We start from the raw sequence: 19,755 nt of genomic DNA, 5'->3' as shown, positions 1-19,755 counted from the left end.
GACAGATACAATATACATTCCAATGCCATTGCAGGCCGAAAGCAATATAACAAGCAACCCATTGCATGACAGCACTATATTCCAAATGATACAGAAACATAGTAAAGGTTATAAAAAAGGTAGACTCTTCCCAGAATAAAATCCAGACCTGCCTCTCGGAGGAAGAAAGGAAATTTGCAGGGAAGCAGGTTCACGTGTGTGCATGTGTATGTGATCGCACAGGTATTTAGTGTTCTGATATGTAAAATGTGGCTGCAAGCCATTTTCACAGGTTGCCGACTCCATATTCCCTTCATAAGAATGTATTAGTATTATTTATTAAATTTGCATGCTGCCCTATCCCCTGTCATAGCTGTCAACTTACAGATTTGTAAAGAAGGGACCAGCAGCCTCGAAAATAAGGGATCAGCAGCCAAAATAAGGGATTTTCGAAGCACAGGTATGTTCAACTTCTGAGCCCCTCCAAGCCAAAGGCAGAAAGCCCGGCCAGCAGCCAAACAAAGCCTCAAGCGGTGGTTCCCACAGCGCAGCAATACGGCAAAGGGGATGCAGCAAGGAAAACCACTGTCACCTCTCCGCTGGGAAGCGCTGAGCAAAGGCGAGTCCCCAGGCAACGCAGCCGACTTGATTGGCACAAGGCATGCAAGCTCCACCCCCCAGTCGTTCTTAGACTCCTTATTGGCTGAGCAACGCAGCCAAGCAACACAGTTGGAGCCTCCCTCCTCCCTGGCTGGCAGGGAGGGAGGGAGAGGAGCTGCTTCCTTTGAAACCCGGGACTTTCCCGCCAAATAAGGGACGGTTGACAGCTATGTCCCCTGTAGATCTCGGGACGGTTCACAACGTAAAATGACAATATGAAAAAGCACTGTAGAAGCTAGACTTCTGCAGTCACGCCACCGGTCCATTTTGCTCAGTACTGTCTACATGGACAGTCATCTTGGGTTGCAGAACAAAGGCTAGCCCAGCCCTTCCCACACGGTGCCTAGGGGCTTGCTAAGGTTCCAAGCAGAAGACAAGTTTCTCAACCTCCCTAGAGGTGATGGTTTGGACCACACACACACAAAAACACACACAAACACCGGGCTTTCTGCCTGCAATGGGTGGGCTCCTCATCCCTTAACTAACATCCCTTCCTTGAACTGTGAGCTGTGAGTGCTATTTGCCAGCCCAGCCTTGCTTCCCAATTGCCCTCCACAGTTGGCGGCTGTTTTGATGCATCTCCTGGTCAGATTGTTTTGAATTATCTCCAGCATCCTCCTGTTTTGCGTCTTCTCAGAGGTAAGTCCTCTTGTATTCCCTGAGGTTAAGTGAGTTACAGGATTATGGCCCAGGCTTTTTCTCAGCCAGAACTCGCCAGAACTGAGTTTCTGGCACCTCTCAGGTGGGCGCCTTTGCCATTCTAAGAGAACAAGAGAGGCATTCGTAGTGAGTTCCAGCATCTCTTTTTCTAGGAAAAAAAACACCGATTACACTCCGTGTCAAGAGTTGGCTATTATGGGCTTGATGTAATGCCAAGCTCCATGTACATTTAGGTGCCAACAGGAACTTACCTTGACATAGGAGCTGGAGCTGGTTTTTATTGGTGACCGTAAACTGCTTTGTGGAGGAAGTTCCTCAAAGAATGGGGTTGTGATTACAAAAACAAATAGCGGTTTCAGGCAGTTTTGTTGTCTGTGGCAGGGAAAGAGTTAACCCCCCTCGTTTCTCCATCTCCCTCCCTTGGCTGCTTAGGCCAACACCCACCCACCCTTGTGTTTAAAAAACCAAAACAACCTGGGTGTTAGTTGTGTTCTCTCAATTAACATCAGCTAATTTGCCTTTGGGTGGAGCCTAAATCTGGTATGTTGTGAGGGAAGAGTTCACCTGAATAAGTTGGTTTCCGCTGCTTACCTTGCTGCCCCTGGTTGATGAGAGCTTGTAAACAGATTAAAGCTGATTTAATAAATCTTCTGTATCTGGACCGAGTGGCCAAGTTGCCTCTTTGGGATAGTAATGGAGTTTGGGGCTGCTCCTGGATCCATCTTCTGTCACCGGAGGCTCAGTGTGCCTTTTACTTGAGAGACACCCTTATAACAGTGTGTACAACCTGCTTCTTGGGAGAAAAGCAATGACAAACCTAGACAGCATCTTAAAAAGCAGAGACACCACCTTGCCAACAAAGGTCCGTATAGTAAAAGCTATGGTTTTCCCAGTAGTAATGTATGGAAGTGAGAGCTGGACCATAAAGAAGGCTGATTGCCAAAGAATTGATGCTTTTGAATTCTGGTGCTGGAGGAGACTCTTGAGAGTCCCATGGACTGCAAGAAGATCAAACCTCTCCATTCTGAAGGAAATCAGCCCTGAGTGCTCACTGGAAGGACAGATCCTGAAGCTGAGGCTCCAATACTTTGGCCACCTCATGAGAAGAGAAGACTCCCTGGAAAAGACCCTGATGTTGGGAAAGATGGAGGGCACAAGGAGAAGGGGACGACAGAGGACGAGATGGTTGGACAGTGTTCTCGAAGCTACAAACATGAGTTTGACCAAACTGCGGGAGGCAGTGGAAGACAGGAGTGCCTGGCGTGCTCTGGTCCATGGGATCACAAAGAGTTGGACATGACTAAACGACTAAACAACAACAACAACTACCTGCGGCTACTCTTGGGCCTTCTCCAGAGACTTCAACAGGTGCAAAATTGCTAGACTGTTGATGCGGACAGACTGTTGTCTGCACATAATTCAGGTTATTTTCCAAAATTTGCACCAACTGCCCATATGCTCCCAGGCCAGGTTCAAAGTTATTGCGTTGATTTGCATGGCCTTGTGACAACTGGAGTCCGGGATGCTTAGCAATTCCTTTAATCCCTGCCTGATCACGGAAGCCTTCATAGAAGGGACCACACAGGTCATTTAGTCCAACCCCCTGCAATGCAGGCGGGAATATTTCACCCAACATGGGACTCAAACCCACAACCCCGAGATTAAAAGTCTCGTGCTCTACTGACTGAGCTATGTGGCCTTTCGGGGGAATCACTATTAGGGCTTGTATCCACCAGGAGTTGTGTGTGGATGGGCCCATTTTTGTGGAACTCCCATTTGAGGTCAGATGGACAGGGCCCATATTATTGTTGTTGTTTAGTTGTGTCCGACTCTTTGTGACCCCATGGACCAGAGCACGCCAGGCACTCCTGTCTTCCACTGCCTCCCGCAGTTTGGTCAAACTCATGCTGGTACCTTCGAGAACACTGTCCCACCATCTCGTCCTCTGCCGTCCCCTTCTCCTTGTGCCCTCCATCTTTCCCAACATCAGGGTCTTTTCCAGGGAGTCTTCTCTTCTCATGAGGCGGCCAAAGTATTGGAGCCTCAGCTTCAGGATCTGTCCTTCCAGTGAGCACTCAGGGCTGATTTCCTTCAGAATGGAGAGGTTTGATCTTTTTACAGTCCATGGGACTCTCAAGAGTCTCCTCCAGCACCATAATTCAAAAGCATCAATTCTTCAGCGATCAGCCTTCTTTATGGTCCAGCTTTCACTTCCATACATCACTACTGGGAAAACCATAGCTTTTACTATACGGACCTTTGTCGGCAAGGTGATGTCTCTGCTTTTTAAGATGCTGTCTAGGTTTGTCATTGCTTTTCTCCCAAGAAGCAGGCGTCTTTTAATTTCATGGCTGCTGTCACCATCTGCAGTGATCATGGAGCCCAAGAAAGTAAAATCTCTCACTGCCTCCATTTCTTCCTCTTCTATTTGCCAGGAGGTGATGGGTCCAGTGGCCATGATCTCCGTTTTTTTGATGTTGAGCTTCAGACCATATTTTGCGCTCTCCTCTTTCACCTTCAATAAAAGGTTCTTTAATTCCTCCTCACTTTCTGCCATCAAGGTTGTGTCATCTGAATATCTGAGGTTGTTGATATTTCTTCCGGCAATCTTAATTCCGGCTAGGGATTCATCCAGTGCAGCCTGGGCCCGTATTATTAGTAGTAATAATTTATTAGATTTTGTACCTGTGGGAGAGAGCGACCAGGATACAAACACTGACACAAGTTGAGGGTTGCAAAAGTGAGGGTTGCTCACTTACTTCACAAGGTTTTTGCTGAGGATGCAACTAACATACGGAAATGTTGTAACCTCCAGTGTCTCTACAGTGGCACAGAAGGGGAAACAGGGTTACCAGCTTTTCTCGCTGTTGTTAAGTAAGGGGAGGAGAACTTCTCCCTTCGCCTTTTCTTTCTGGCAGGGCTCCAGTGGCTTTTGAAAGCTAACTTTGCCATACAGATAAATGTGGAGCTGTACAATTGTGGAGGGGGGGGCAAGCTCCTCCTCCTCCATTTCTTCTATAACATTTCACTTGCTTTTCCCTATCAGATTGAGACTGTATGTTCCTAGGGAGCAGGGACCTATCTTGCATTGCTTATGCAACTTGGTACAGTCAAATTCCAAACCTTCTGGATATTTTGGGTCGTCTTTGTTCTCCTTAATTCCTCTTTTTCATCCTGATTGTGAGCTGCCTTTGGACTTTAGAGGAAGATGGGATAGAAATACTTTTAATAAATAGGACACTAAGCACACTGGTGGTGCAGGAAATATTAACGGCTTCTGCACATGGACAAGGGAGCCATCAGTAAAAATCAATACAAATCTTAGATTCCCCTCCCCACGAAAGCCTGGCCCCCCTAACCAAAATCCTGGCTGCACCCTGTGCCGTCTTAGTAGACCCTGTTCCATATTTTGGGAATTAAGAAAGGCAGCCCTTGGAAGAGGGAGAGTGGCCACCTGACTTTTCGGCTCTGGATCTGACCCACCTCAGCTCAGTATACCTCTAATCCCAGGTGATCAAGGTTATTGTGGATGTTCTTTGTATGGGGACAAGGAAGCGTTTTTTCAGCTTCATTGAGTGACAAACCCCCAAATCTGTTTGAGTTTCTATTACAGTGGTACCTCGGGTTACAGACACTTCAGGTTACAGACTCCGCTAACCCAGAAATATTACCTCGGGTTAAGAACTTTGCTTCAGGATGAGAACAGAAATTGTGGCAACAGGGGGCCCCATTAGCTAAAGTGGTGCTTCAGGTTAAGAACAGTTTCAGGTTAAGAACAGACCTCCAGAACGAATTAAGTTCTTAACCCGAGGTACCACTGTACTCAGTTTGTGGGGCACCGCAAAACATGAGATATTCTCTGCAAAATGCTGCAAAAATATTTTTCAGGGGAGTTTTTAGTGTTTGATACCCTATTGCCTTCTTACTAAAAAAAAAATCATTTGGGTTTTGGGGTGATACCAGTTACCCCCTCCCCGTTTGAGTATCAATTAGTTTGGGGGCTGCTGCAAAACAGGGGTTTTTCCTCTGCAAAACTGCCAAACCTTGGCCCCGGTTTTTTTTTGGTTGGGGGGCGGATCCCCAATGTTGAGGTTCCGAGTTGTTTTTATTCGGGAGAACTTTGGAGCACGTGGAATGAGGCTGAAAATCAGGGTGGCTGCCTGGGATCCCGAAGAGCAACGAGAGAGGAGGGGAAGAGGGTGGAGGAGATCGCGTCCAGCCTCTGGCCGGGTTAAGGCGCCGCGCGTCCGGCGGCAGGGGGCGTGGCGTGGGCGTGGCCGCGCGGGCAGGGGGCGTGGCCGGGCTGAGAGGCAGGTGAGCGCAGCCAGCAGGTGTGTCTCTCCCGCGCCAGGCAGGGCGGCGGTGATGTCAAAGCGGGAGGAGGGAGGCTGGCAGGCAACTGCTAAGCAACAGGTTCCAGATCAGAATCTCCCTTTCGAAGCATTCGCCGCCGTCCTTGCACAGTCCTGGGATCAGGTGGCGACCCTGGGCCATGGGGAGCCAAGCCGTCAGCCCCTATGGTGAGTCCATTGTGTGTGTGGGGGGGCGGTGGTCCCCAAGCTTCAGGACTCGGGGGGTGTTGTGATGTTGGGTGGCAAAACGGGGGAAACCCCCCCTTTTTTAAAATCTGGAGAAATCGGCTTTGTGTGAGCGCGCATGGAGTGTCTGGGGTGCAGGATGGGAAGTTGGGATTGAAAGTGGAGTGTATCTTGGGGGAGGGGGACACCCAAAGCCAAATTCTCTGTTCTTTTTTCACCTGGGCACAGCCAGGATTTATCTTAAGGGAGGGGCGGGTCACCCACCTGTCGTCATCCTCTCTCTGCCTGGCTCAGTCGGAATGAAAAGTCCCCACGACAGTTGTTTGAAATTACTTTCTTTCGACCCCAAGTGCTCAGAATTTTTTTCCCCCAACAGTTTCTACCCTAAGTATTTTTAATTTATTTACTTGATTAAGAGTGGGGGGGGGGGGAGGCAGCTGCCATGCCCCTGCCCCTCTGGCTACGCAAATGCCCCTCATCCACCATCTCTGAGATCTGGGGGGCGGAGGGGATGTATTTGTCTTAGATCAGGAAATAGTTTCGGAGGATGGGGAGTTTGGTGGCTTTGAAATGGGAACACAGCATTTTGGGAGAGGCTTTCGCGCCGGATGTGTTGGGCCACTTGGGATGGGCAAGGGGGAGAAAGTAGGAAACACTTTGGGGTGGGTTTCAGAAACTTGAACACAAATCAGCAAATGACACGTGCCCTTTTGTTTTTGGTGGGGAGTTAACTGAGACAAGCTGGGCTCACGTGGATGTTTTATTTTATGCATTTAATTGGTCCGGAGGAGTAAATGGAAAACCCACTTCCTTGTTACGGGCTCTTTGGGTCGGATTCAGCTCAAGCCGCTTCCAGGGTCCAGAAATGTGTGTTTGCATGTTTGGAGACGGAGTATCGGATCTCGTTTTTTGCATGCATGGTTGATATATTTTATTTGTGTAGTGCCGTCAGTGGCGCGTGAGAAGTTCCCTGCCCCGAGGAGCTTAAAATCAAGCGTTTGACAAAAGGGGAGGGGAATGATTGCGGGGCGTGTTAGCACAGGCGAGGGGTAATGTGCTCAGTTCAGATAAACATCCTCAGACTTAGGGGACATTTAAACTTGGTTCTGCTTCTAAACTGGACTGGGTGGGTGTGTGGAAAAAGAAAATGGATTTAAAAACTCTGAAAAACCCTGGGTTACATGATGGAATAAAAGTTTTGCCAAACTTGGGTCTCCAGCTGTTTTTGGACTACAACTCCCATCATCCCAAGGTAGCAGGATCAGCGGTCAGGGATGGTGGGAACTGTAGTCCCAAAACAGCTGGAGACCAAAGCTTAGGAAACACGAATGTAGCCTTTAGTGGTGGTGTGAAGGCGCATTGGTCGAGGACATGCTTTTCCTGCAAGAGGGTCTCTGCTTCAGTCCTATATATCTTCAGCTGAAAGAACCGAATAGCCGGGATTCGAAACCCCAGAGAGCGACTCCCCCCAGCCAGAACAGACAGCTCTGGACTCAGGTTGACCAGGAGTCCAGCTCCCAAGAACAAAGCAGCTAAAAAAATAAGTAACATTTTTATAGTGCTTTAGAACACTCAACAGAATGCCGCCTAGGTGGTTCTCTTGTGACGCTTACAACAACCTTGCAAGGGAGGCTGGTGTTTCAGGTGGGAAGCTGAGATCCAGAGAGGGGGAGACTTGCCAAAGGCCTTGACCTCATAGCAAGAGGTAAGATTTTAGCTGCAGGGCGGCTCTTCCTGATTTGTAGCTCCCTCTCTTATTGCTGCACAAACTTTCACAACCATGGAGATAGTTAAGGGACCGTCACAATTTACTCTCCCTGTTTGGTTCTACGTAAGAAGGGAAATATAGGGACGCGGGTGGCGCTGTGGGTTAAACCACAGAGCCTAGGGCTTTCCGATCAGAAGGCCGGCGGTTCGAATCCCCGCGACGGGGTGAGCTCCCGTTGCTCGGTCCCTGCTCCTGCCAACCTAGCAGTTCGAAAGCACATGAAAGTGCAAGTAGATAAATAGGGACCGCTCCAGCGGAAAGGTAAACGGCGTTTCCGTGCACTGCTCTGGTTCGCCAGAAGCGGCTTAGTCATGCTGGCCACAAGACCTGGAAGCTGTACGCCAGCTCCCTCGGCCAATAAAGCGAGATGCGTGCCGCAACCCCAGAGTCGTCCGCGACTGGACCTAATGGTCAGGGGTCCCTTTACCTTTAAGAAGGGAAATGCACCCTCTGCTGTCTGCAAGGGAGAAGTACGGCTAGCACCACCTGGAAGCCCTTTTTGCTTATTATATACTGCACTTCAACTTTTGTAGAGGGGTAGAAAAAAAGAAAAGAAAGCCTAACGTGATAATTAAAAGGAAATAAATGATAGGATGCTGGAATAGATGGGCCTTTGGCCAGATTCATCAGGGACTCTCCTTACGTATGGTAAAATTTAGAATGATGAATTCAACAATCCATTGCAGCTCTTGCAAACATGACAGGTCTGCTTTTCCACTGTGAGTCTTGTGGCACCTTAGATATGAACAAACGCCATTAGTGCATAGGTTTTGTGGGTTAGAGTTTGGTTCATCAGATGTCTTGAGTTTAAACCGTCATTGGTAGGTGTATAGGCACATGTTTGCAAACAGTTGTAAGCTGTGAGGTCAGAGGGAAATGAAAGGCTCTGTCTGCGTTGAACATTTGAAGCTGTATCACCCCACTTTTAAAACAGTCTTCTTTGGGGCTTCCCCTGAAGAATCCTGGCTTATTCAAGCTGGTGAGAGTTTGTTCGGAGACCCCTCACAAAACTGCCGTTTCCTCCAAGTGGTTTAACAGCCAAATCCCTCTTCCCAGGAAACTCTGGGAGAGCAGTAGGGGTCTCCTAACAACTCCTGGCACACTTAACAAGCTATAGTTTCCTGGATTCTTTTGCGGAGAGGCGTGACAGTTTAAAGTGTTTTGATACTGCTTTGAATGTGTAGTGCTGATGGGCCCATGGTAACAATTTCAGTTAGAGCTGTGGCCGTTTACAACATTGAGGCTTGTGCTTCCTGCGCCAGGTGGACATGAAAGCTGATGCCACGACAAAACTGCCTGGCCTTTAAGGTGCCACAAGTCCTTTTGTTTGTCCTGCTGCAACAGGCTGCTTTGCTGGAAATCATCCCACTTCTGAAAACCTTTGGGTCTCCTCCTGCTTGCAAGTTTTCCACAGTTGACCACATGACATTATTGTCATCGAAAGGCTGGCTGTGTTTTCCCCAGACTTGCCGTTCTTGGGAGAAACCCATTAAAAAAACCACAAAACCACTTGGCGACCTGTAATTTATCGTTATTTTTATATCCTGCCTTTCATCTAAGGGGCTGAAGGTGATTCCCACTTCCCTATTCTGTTTCCACAATGAGCCTGCAAAGTGGTTAAGGCTGAGAGATGGTGAGTGGCCCACAGTTGCCCAGTGAACTTAATGACTGATTTGAACCCCTGTCTCCCCAGTCCTAGTTCAGCACTCTAACCAACAAACCACACTGGCTCCACTTGTCTGTGATATTTGAAATATCCATATTTTTTTTGCAATATTAAGTTCCCAACACCATGCCTTCTTCATCTTGATACCATTTCTTTTTGGGAAGGTTCATACCCAAGACTCAGTAATCCCCTCTGTCTTGCTAACAGCATGACAACGGACTGAGTCCAGCCTACTTTACTCAATTAAAGGTAAAGGTAAAGGGACCCCTGACCATTAGGTCCAGTCGTGGCCGACTCTGGGGTTGTGACGCTCATCTCGCTTTATTGGCCGAGGGAGCCGGCGTACAGCTTCCGGGTCATGTGGCCAGCATGACTAAGCCGCTTCTGGCGAACCAGAGCAGCGCACGGAAACGCCATTTACCTTCCCGCCAGAGCGGTACCTATTTATCTACTTGCACTTTGACGTGCTTTCGAACCGAGCAACGGGAGCTCACCCCATCGTGGGGATTTGAACCGCCAACCTTCTGATCAATTGCTGTACTCAATTACAATAATGTTAATTATTTTAACATTATATCTCTTGCTGTGCAGGGACGCGGGTGGCGCTGTGGGTAAAACTTCAGCGCCTAGGACTTGCCGATCGCATTGTCGGCGGTTCGAATCCCCGCGGCGGGGTGCGCTCCCGTCGTTCGGTCCCAGCGCCTGCCAACCTAGCAGTTCGAAAGCACCCTCGGGTGCAAGTAGATAAATAGGGACCGCTTACCAGCGGGAAGGTAAACGGCGTTCCGTGTGCTGCGCTGGCTCGCCAGAGCAGCTTCGTCACGCTGGCCACATGACCTGGAAGTGTCTGCGGACAGCGCTGGCTCCTGGCCTCTAGAGTGAGATGAGCGCACAACCCTAGAGTCTGGCAAGACTGGCCCGCACGGGCAGGGGTACCTTTACCTTTACTATCTCTTGCTGAGTCGCCGTCTGTTAATGAGAAGAGAGTAGAGTGTCAGGCTGCGTGTATAAAGTTAGCAAATAAACAGCTACTCCAGGAAATCAACAGTCTACGTCATAAGTTGTTTCAAGGCATAATAGCTAAATGTTTAACACCAGTTGCGTGGTAACTGGCTATAAAACACTTACACAATATTGCGAGTTGAAGTTATCCACTTCAGGCTTCTTCCTGATCCTGGATTCCACAAATGCCTCTATCATAGCTTTCCCTTCCTAGAAACCATCACTGGAATTTTAAGTGTGAGGGCAGCAGAGCCATTCCTATGAATAATGATTTTGGGCGCATTTTGGCAAGCACCCCCTTGGTGGAGAAATGCAGGTCTTTCTGTTGTCACTTGGAAGGAGGAAACCAGGAAGTGAGAGAGTGGACGGCTCACTCTGAATGTAAGCAAGCAAACAGTAAACAGGAGAGTCATTTTGAAGGAATCATTTATATAGCTTCCCAACTTTTGGTCGTCGCCTTGGGATCAGAGTTCAGGGAACAGGTCAAGAGTCATGGGGGGAAAGGCATGGGGCAGAATTCTAGCATCCCTCCCTCCTTATGGGCCTTCCCTTTCTTTCCTCTGGAGCAGCGGTTCTCAACTTGTGGGTCCCCAGATGTTGTTGGACTACAACTCCCTGAGCTCTGGCCTTGCTAGCTAGGGGTGATGGGAGTTGTAGTTCAACAACATCTGGGGACCCACAGGTTGAGAAAGGCTGCGAGTCTGGAGGAATTTTGGGGAACTTCCAAAAGACCTGTTTGCTGAGCAATCCATCCTGGTAGGTTTGTGGTGGAGGTTAGGGTGAGGGTTACATCCAAGCAATGGTTATCTTGCACTTTTCCTGCAAAGTGTTTTACTCATCCTGTAAATCAGGGGTAGGCAAACTAAGGCCCAGGGGCCGGATGCGGCCCATTTGCCTTCTCAATCCGGCTCGCGGACGGTCCAGGAACCAGCTTTTTACATGAGTAGAATGTGTCCTTTTATTTAAAATGCTTCTCTGGGTTATTGGTGGGGCCTGCCTATTGTTTTTACATGAGTAGAATGTGTGCTTTTATTTAAAAAGCATCTCTGGGTTATTTGTGGGGCATAGGAATTCGTTCATTATTATTATTTTTTTCAAAATATAGTCCGGCCCACCACATGGTCTGAGGGACGGTGGACCAGCCCACGGCTGAAAAAGGCTGCTGACCCCTGCCGTAAAGTAACTTTAGAGGTCTTTAAAACTTTCATTCAGCAGAGCATGAGACTCTTAATCTCAGGGTTGTGGGTTCGAGTTCTGCGCTGGGTAAAAGATGGGGTTGGACTAAATGACTCTTGGGGGGTATCCTGGATCTTGTGGGGCAGGCAGTGGTCCTAAGGCAAACAGCTGGAGTGTTTATCCAAGAGGGTGTGTAGCTGAACAAGATCTAAAAGGTGAATAAGGCGGATATTTGCTCACCTCAGTCCAGACTGAGACAAGGAAGTGCAGCAGCCTTTCTGGCAAACTATAAAATCAGTCAAGGTTATTATGGAAAGGGCAGTTTCCTTCTTCAGGGAGCAAAACTCTCTTTAAATGGAAGCAGGAGATAAGCTAGCTTTGATTTTTGTTTTATTTAACTACATGTATATACATGCTGGAACGTAACAAATACGTCTGGTTAGTTTACCAGAAATATTGACGTTATCAATGAAAAGCAGTTGCAAACAAGCAATTTAAAAACATTTGAAGAGCAATTAAAACCAGCAATGAACAAAAAATACATTAAAACGTGTCAACACGGTTTGTTTTTGTTTTATTATGTATTTTGGATTTTCATGTTGTATTTTCCTGTTGCGAACCACACTGAGATCTTCGGATGAAGGACAGTATAAAAATTTAATTTTTAAAAAAACAGTGAATAAAAATGATAATAAAATAATAATTTATGGGCTAAGTTGTTTTAAGCAGGTACCGAAAAGTGTTCAGTGAAGATGCCCGCCATATGTCAAAAGGCAGGGAGTTCTAGTGTTTCTGTAGATGGTAGTTTCTCCAGCTTCTCTCTGGAGCTTTATTGACAAGTTGCCAAAAGGCAATAGTCATTGCCACAGCTTGTGGCAGTGAGTTCCATAGGAATTTGTGCACCCTGTGGAAAAAACCACCCTTATTTTATGTCCTCCTCAAATCTACTGACAAACAACTTCGCCAGGTGACACCTGAATACTTACCTTGAGAGAAATTTCTCCCTCTCTCCCCCCACAACATTCTGAAAACCTGAAATATGATGACCAGCTGTGATATCTCAGTGAGATGAGGTAGAGACTCTGCACGGGCTCAGAGGTACCTTCTTCTTTATTGTGCCCCATGTTATTTAGAGCTAAGTTTTATAGCTGTGAATCTGTGCACCTCTGGGAACAGAATGCCTCAGAATAAAATATTGCCCATTAAAAATAAGAGTGACTTCACGTTTCTTGCAACCCAGACACAAAACACACCGAGGTAACATGGCGATTTGCACCTGCCACATCGCCATCAACGAACGGCGAGCTTCAGGTCTCCTCCTCCTTCTGACAATTCAATTATTTAGCATTCATCCTGATTTGTTGAACAAAGCTTATGCGGTGCCTCGATAATGCACAGCCTTTGTTGAGCATTCGTTCCAGTTTGTTCACAGGGCGGTTATATGGCAAGGAGCATTCATGCATCTCCTTGTTACTCATTCACCTCTTCCACACTTCACAGTGGATTTCCCTGCCATGTCCCAAACTGCAAAAAGTCTACTTTTTGCACTTTTTTGGGATTTGTTTCACTAGGGGGATAGAGGGCTTTAAATGCACTAACTTAAACCTCCTGTATGCGCTTGGCTCAGTCCTGCAAAATACCTGAAACTGAAGGGTGAAGACACCCTAAGCAAATGCTGTACTTAAATAAATGCAGAAGCAAGCAGGAAGGAATTGGATCATTGCTTTTGTGGTTCTTATGGGGAAACATAGCCAGTCAGATGCATGGCCAGAGTGGTTTGGTATGAGGAAACCCAAGCCTTTTTAAAGGTGTTCTACACCATTTCCGCTTGGTGTTGTCACACTTGTTTATTTAATGCTTTTCTATCCTTCCATTGTCCTCCCTGCTGAGTTCTGTAAGGGGAAAAGCCGAGTGTTCAAGGGGACGGTGGAGGCGAAATAAGGAGCTGGCTCTGACCTGGCAATGGCTCTGGTTCCAGCCACTGTTGCATACCCTTCAACATTTGTTGTTGTTGTTGAGTCGTTTAGTCGTGTCCGACTCTTCGTGACCCCATGGACCAGAGCACGCCAGGCACTCCTGTCTTCCACTGCCTCCCGCAGTTTGGTCAAACTCATGCTGGTAGCTTCAAGAACTGTCCAACCATCTCGTCCTCTGTCGTCCCCTTCTCCTTGTGCCCTCCATCTTTCCCAACATTAGGGTCTTTTCCAGGGAGTCTTCTCTTCTCATGAGATGGCCAAAGTATTGGAGCCTCAGCTTCACGATCTGTCCTTCCAGTGAGCACTCAGGGCTGATTTCCTTCAGAATGGAGAGGTTTGATCTTCTTGCAGTCCATGGGACTCTCAAGAGTCTCCTCCAGCACCAGAATTCAAAAGCATCAATTCTTCGGCAATCAGCCTTCTTTATGGTCCAACATTTATCCAATGACAATAAGGACGTATTCCATAATAACAATGTTATAAGAAAAACTGCTCCATTTCCCTTATGGAGTATTCCAGAGCACATATACAGTGGCACCTCAGGTTACAAACGCTTCAGGTTACAGACTCCGCTAACCCAGAAGTAGTACCTCAGGTTAAGAACTTTACCTCAGGATGAGAGCAGAAATTGTGCGGCGGCCACAGGAGGCCCCATTAGCTAAAGTGGTACCTCAGGTTAAGAACAGTTTCAAGTTAAGAATGGACCTCTGGAACGAATTAAGTTCTTAACCAGAGGTACCACTGTAGAGTCCTTAAGTGAGTTCCCTATTGGTATGAGAAATAACACAGGCCAACCAGAATATATTGAGAAGCAAAGCAGCTAGTAAGCCGGATCTTTATTCAAGGAACTGTTGCAGCAGGGTCCCCACTCACCCCATGCAGGAGGGAGGAGAACCCTGAACAATGGTGCGCAAGCCCCTATATAGGCTTTTGAAATTGCCCACCCTGTAGCCCAAGACCCCCCCAAAAAAAGAATCCTGCATACGTAACAGAAGGAGGCAGTCTACAGCTGAAATCCTGTTTGCCAGGATAACTGATAATAGTCACTGATTGCATTACCTGGGCAGTCTGGCCATTCTTTTGTGATAGTTAATACTTTAGTTCCTGAATCCAGGTCACAGGCTCACTCTATTCATACACAAATACACGCCCTTAAGACAGGAATTGCCAGCAAAAAGACAATGGGAAGACTTTCCCCATTTGCTTCCCTTACTGCAGAGGAATATTTGAGGTTGTTGGGTGAGTCAAAAATGGCTTCAGGATAGTTCTCCCATACTATTTCAGACACATGGTTCTTATATTTTGATATGTGTGCATTTATGAATTTTCTATATTTGAGACCTTAAAATTCTTATAACAACAAGAATAATTTTATTATTTGTACCCCGTTCATCTGATTGGGTTGTCTCCAGTCATTCTGGGCCGCTTCCAACATATATAAAAACATAATAAAAACATTAAACATTAAAAAAAACTTCCCTGTACACCCTTCAGTTGTCTTCCAAAGGTTGTATAGTTACTTATCTCCTTGACTCCGGGGTTGCATAACCCCACACCCTCAAACATTTCTCTCATGACAATAAGGGATGTCCTAAGGAAAAGCAGGGAATGCGGGTGGCACTGTGGGTTAAACCACAGAGCCTAGAACTTGCCGATCAGAAGGTCGGTGGTTCGAATCCCCGCAACGGGGTGAGCTTCTGTTGCTCGGTCCCTGCTCCTGCCAACCAGCAGTTCGAAAGCACGTCAAAGTGCAAGTAGATAAATAGGTACCGCTCCGGCGGGAAGGTAAACAGCGTTTCCGTGCACTGCTCTGGTTCGCCAGAAGGGGCTTAGTCGTGCTGACCACATGACCCAGAAGCTGTACACCCGGCTCCCTCGGCCAATAAAGCGAGATGAGCGCTGCGCAACCCCAGAGTCGGTCACGACACGACCTGATGGTCAGGAGTCCCTTTACCTTTAAGGAAAAGCGGGATGTTCCAGGATCAAACCAGAAACTGGAAAATAGAGACACTTGTAGGGTCTCCTGTTGGCTCTGCTGCCTTTTCACTTACCAGTCACCACTGTATTAATGGATATGACCAACTTGGGCACATTTAAGTAGGTCTACTTGTTTGGCGGATGCAGCTGTGAGTTGAGAGGAAATGGTGTCTTTTTCTTGTTGCTTTTGTTAAATGTCTAGGAAGCAGAACCCCTTGGTGATGGACTGCCAATTGTGCAGAGATCTAAAAACGTGTCCCAGTCTACTTTTACACTCACTGTTGGGTTATATGGTTCCATGAAAGTTGATGGCGTTATGGCTTGAGAGTGGCTTTCCTGAAAGCCGTATCTCTTCTCATAAACCGGATTATGCAGACCCTAACCATCTGAATGTATGCTGCTCCTCACGCCACCAACGTCCTGAGGACAAGCCCAGAGCAATTCTGGCTTGAAAGCAAAGGATGTTTCTTGATCTCTTTCTCTCCAGGAATGTTCAGGGTGAGGCTTCATTACTGTGAATGGCCTTCAGACCTTAGTGATGCACTCCCAACCATAAAACACTTGAGCATCCCTCAAGGCAGCCATTTAAAACAGTTCAGGGACAGATGTAGGTTTGAAGGTCAGGTGCCCTCAAAGCAGAGGGCCCCAGCAGCAGGGAGCTGAGTGTAGCCGCCATCTTGATTTATCACCTGTGCCCTGGAGCTAATTTAGGGTTGCCCCATGTCCTCTTTTCCCAGGACGCATCCTGTTTTTCATGGGCATGTAAAATGAGAGTAGTCATAGCGATCCATAGTTAAAAGTAAAAGTTGGTGAATGTGTCCTCTTTTTTTGCTCTTCAGACTATGGCATCCCTACCTGTACCTCGGGTTACATACGCTTCAGGTTACAGACTCCGCTAACCCAGAAATAGTACCTCAGGTTAAGAACTTTGCTTCAGGGTGGGAACAGAAATCATGCTCCAGCCGCACAGCAGCAGCGGGAGGCCCCATTAGCTAAAGTGGTGCTTCAGGTTAAGAACAGTTTCAGGTTAAGTACGGACCTCTGGAACGAATTAAGTACTTAACCTGAGGTACCACTGTATTATGGAAAATTCAAGTGGTGACTAGACCAAGCTGAGGCTATTCAGAACCAAAATATGTTTCTCAAAGGGATTCTCAAAGCAGGTTTGGACAACGGGCCTGACAGCAAACCAAGGTTTCGACTTCCGAAAACGTTCGAAAAACAAGGCACGGCTTCCAATTGGCCGCAGGAGCTTCCTGAACTCAATCGAAAGCCGCCTCAGACGTTCAGCTTCCAAAAAACGTTTGAAAACCGGCGTTTGGGAGCCAAAACATTTGAGTCACAAGGTGTTTGAGAACCGAGCTATGACTGTACTGACTCTGGGTGGTGCTACCGCTAGGCAGAGTGAGGTAGCTTGGTTGTCAGTAAAGCTCAGCAGGGACAAATTTGACTCAGTGTGTAATTAAAGGTGAACCTATGTAGTTCGCATTGTCCAAAATAAAACGCGGACTGACATACAGCCACCCTTCACAATTCACGTATCTCCAAATTCCGCAGTGCGGTTCTCCGACCAAGTAACGTGTACCAAAATGCCAGAGGGAAAAGTGGGCACAGAAACGCATGTAAACAATTTTACATTTGTGTTACAGGCTAGTTTCTAAACATACACACCCCTCTGCCTCCTCCATCCAGACGAGCAAGAGGTGTTCCTGGAGTCCGAGGACACATTCCAGCCAGGCAAAAGTACTTGAGGATATGAGGAGTGTGACTTGGAAAGACAGGGAATCATCTGGGAGGAAGATTGAGGTTCCTCACATGAAAAAGAAGCCTGCTAGTTCAGTCTGAGGGCCCACCTAGGCCAGGATCCTGTTCTCACAGTGGCTAAAGTGAAGCCCAGAACCAGGACCTGAACATAACAGCCTGTCTCCGCAGAAGGCTGAGCAGACTTTATTTAGTTTGTATATTTATGCTCTCTTGGTTACATGACTTGAACACTAGCAGAATTAACCCTTACCTGCGCACTGAATGATCCCTGCTGTTGCACTTTCTTCCGCCATTTGATTACAGTGGTACCTCAGGTTAAGTACTTAATTCGTTCCGGAGGTCCGTTCTTAACCTGAAACTGTTCTTAACCTGAAGCACCACTTTAGCTAATGGGGCCTCCTGCTGCTGCTGCTGCGCTGCCGGAGCACAATTTCTGTTCTCATCCTGAAGCAAAGTTCTTAACCTGAAGCACTATTTCTGGGTTAGCGGAGTCTATAACCTGAAGCGTATGTAACCTGAGGTACCACTGTATATGTCCCCGCTTTTCTTGAATGAATGCGTTCAGTCCTTCACAAATCTGGACACTCCCCTTTTTTTAAAAAAAAAATTATTAAGGGTTTTCTTGTTTTACAGTGTGAGTGTAATGCCTCGTATTTTTTTCTTCCATGTAACATTTTTACAAATCCGTTTCATTTGATGAGGCATTAGGGAGAGAAGAAAAAAGAAAGAAAAAAAAGAAAGGGGGGTGGAGGGAGGGGAGATGGATGGGGGTGGGGTCGGGTAGCGGTGTTTCTATTATACTTAATGTATGTAGAGTTTGGTGTCAGCGTGCTTGTGTTGTTCACTTGTGTTCCTTTGGTGGTGAGAGAGGTTGGGGTTGGCCTAGGGTGTGTTTGTTTGTGGTTGGCTGTGGTGATCTTTGTTTTCGTGTGTGAGTGAGGTGGGTGGGTGTTTTGGATCAGGTTAGCCATATTGATTTGTATGCTGTTGGTGGATTATTGTCGTTGTCCTGTTGGGCTGTGTATGTGATAAAGGGGAGCCATACCGGGGTGAAGGGACACTCCCTTTTTAAAGTCGTCTAAGTTAAGCAAGTGAGGAACTTTACAATGTACAAACCTAGCGTTTAGTCCTTAGCTGAACCGGGCTTCATCTATGCACAGGTGACCAGGTATTGGCCCTTGAATTGTAGAGCGGTCTGCTGCAGGCCACGTCTCTGACGACAAACTTGTCGAACTAGAAATCTGAGTGTTACATTTCTCATGCTGAGCAGCCTGCGGAGGGAAAGCCTTCCTCTCTAGGGAAAGCCTGGAACGCTCATTGCCCTGCTGTACCCATTCATTTTATGCACTCGCAGTCAACAGCAAACTAATGACCGCCCATAGCATTCCTCTTGCCGCATTGTAATTACTATGATTTATTCCTCCTTTGTCTGGTAAATGCAGTGTGCTGGAGTTGCGCAGGGCAATCGCAGGTCAAGGGGTAAGGGATTGCATCCTGTGGTCAAGTCTTTGGGGGGGGGAAGGGGGAGGGCTTGAATTAGTGGGGCTTACAATCCGATCCTGCCTGTATTGACTACTACAACATGCCACATGTGGGGCTGCCCTTAAAGTCAGCATGGGGTGGGGGTTAGAAGGAAGCTGGCAGTAAACCACACCATGTAAGTTGGAATTGACTCTTTGTTTATCTTGTGATTTAAAAAACAAACAAACATGGCATCTGGGGAGATGGCGTCCCGGATTTTGGTTTCAAAGTGTTCAAATCTCCTTGTGAGAGATTTGTGGGATTTCCTTCTATGCTTCCTGGGTGGAGACAACTGTTTCCCTTGTGCGCTTTCTGTGAAGAGAACCTCCCCGCTTCTGTGTTTACCATGAGGGAAGGAGCACTATGCCTCTTTGCAAAGGATTACCACACATTGCGGCTACTGTGTGTGTGTGTGTGTGTGTGTGTGTGTGTGTGTGCTCTGCTTCAAAACCTAGCAGTGGGAGCGACCTGGATGCAGAGCAAGCCCTAATACAGGCATGTCCAAAGTCCGTTTAGGGGGCCTAATCCGGCCCACCGGTCAGTTTAATCTGGCCCCTGTCGCAGTTTATTTCCTGGGGTAAAACCCTAAAAAAAGCTCAACCCTAAAAAAAGAACAACAACGTCAATCCTAAAAAAAGCTCAAAAATTGTGGTCAGCCCTTTAGTCGGCCCTCACGGCCCTTGACTTCTTCAAATCCGGCCCTCTTTAAAAAAAGTTTGGACACCACTGCCCTAATACAACACCGGTCCTGAAAGACCTACATTGGCTCCCAGTACGTTTCTGAGCACAATTCAAAGCATTGGTGCTGACCTTTAAAGCCCTAAATGGCCTGGGCTCAGTATACCTGAAGGAGCGTCTCCACCCCCATCGTTCAGCCCGGACACTGAGGTCCAGCGCCGAGGGCCTTCTGGCGGTTCCCTCATTGCGAGAAGCGAGGTTACAAGGAATCAGGCAGAAGGCCTTCTCGGTAGTGGCACCCACCCTGTGGAACGCCCTCCCATCAGATGTCAAGGAAATAAACAACTATCTGACTTTTAGAAGACATCTGCAGGCAGCCCTGTTTAGCGA

At 47.4% G+C, this 19,755-nt stretch overlaps 1 protein-coding gene across 1 annotated transcript in view; it reads left to right on the top strand.

Annotated features, from left to right (window-relative positions):
• The first annotated feature begins 5,604 nt into the window (after nucleotides 1-5,604).
• The window catches only part of SLC44A4 (solute carrier family 44 member 4), a 59,876-nt gene continuing 45,725 nt past the window's right edge, over nucleotides 5,605-19,755 (top strand). Inside the window, exon 1 of the mRNA XM_083601012.1 lies at nucleotides 5,605-5,819. Within this exon, the coding sequence (XP_083457138.1) occupies nucleotides 5,792-5,819 (28 nt within the window). The 5' untranslated portion in view covers nucleotides 5,605-5,791. The remainder of the gene's footprint in view (nucleotides 5,820-19,755) is intronic.

The sequence above is a fragment of the Podarcis filfolensis genome (assembly GCF_964270895.1).
Source record: "Podarcis filfolensis genome assembly, chromosome: 2".
Lineage (NCBI taxonomy): Eukaryota > Metazoa > Chordata > Lepidosauria > Squamata > Lacertidae > Podarcis > Podarcis filfolensis.
The sequence above is the reverse complement of the archived record's forward strand: the minus strand, read 5'-3'. Positions and strand labels throughout refer to the sequence as shown.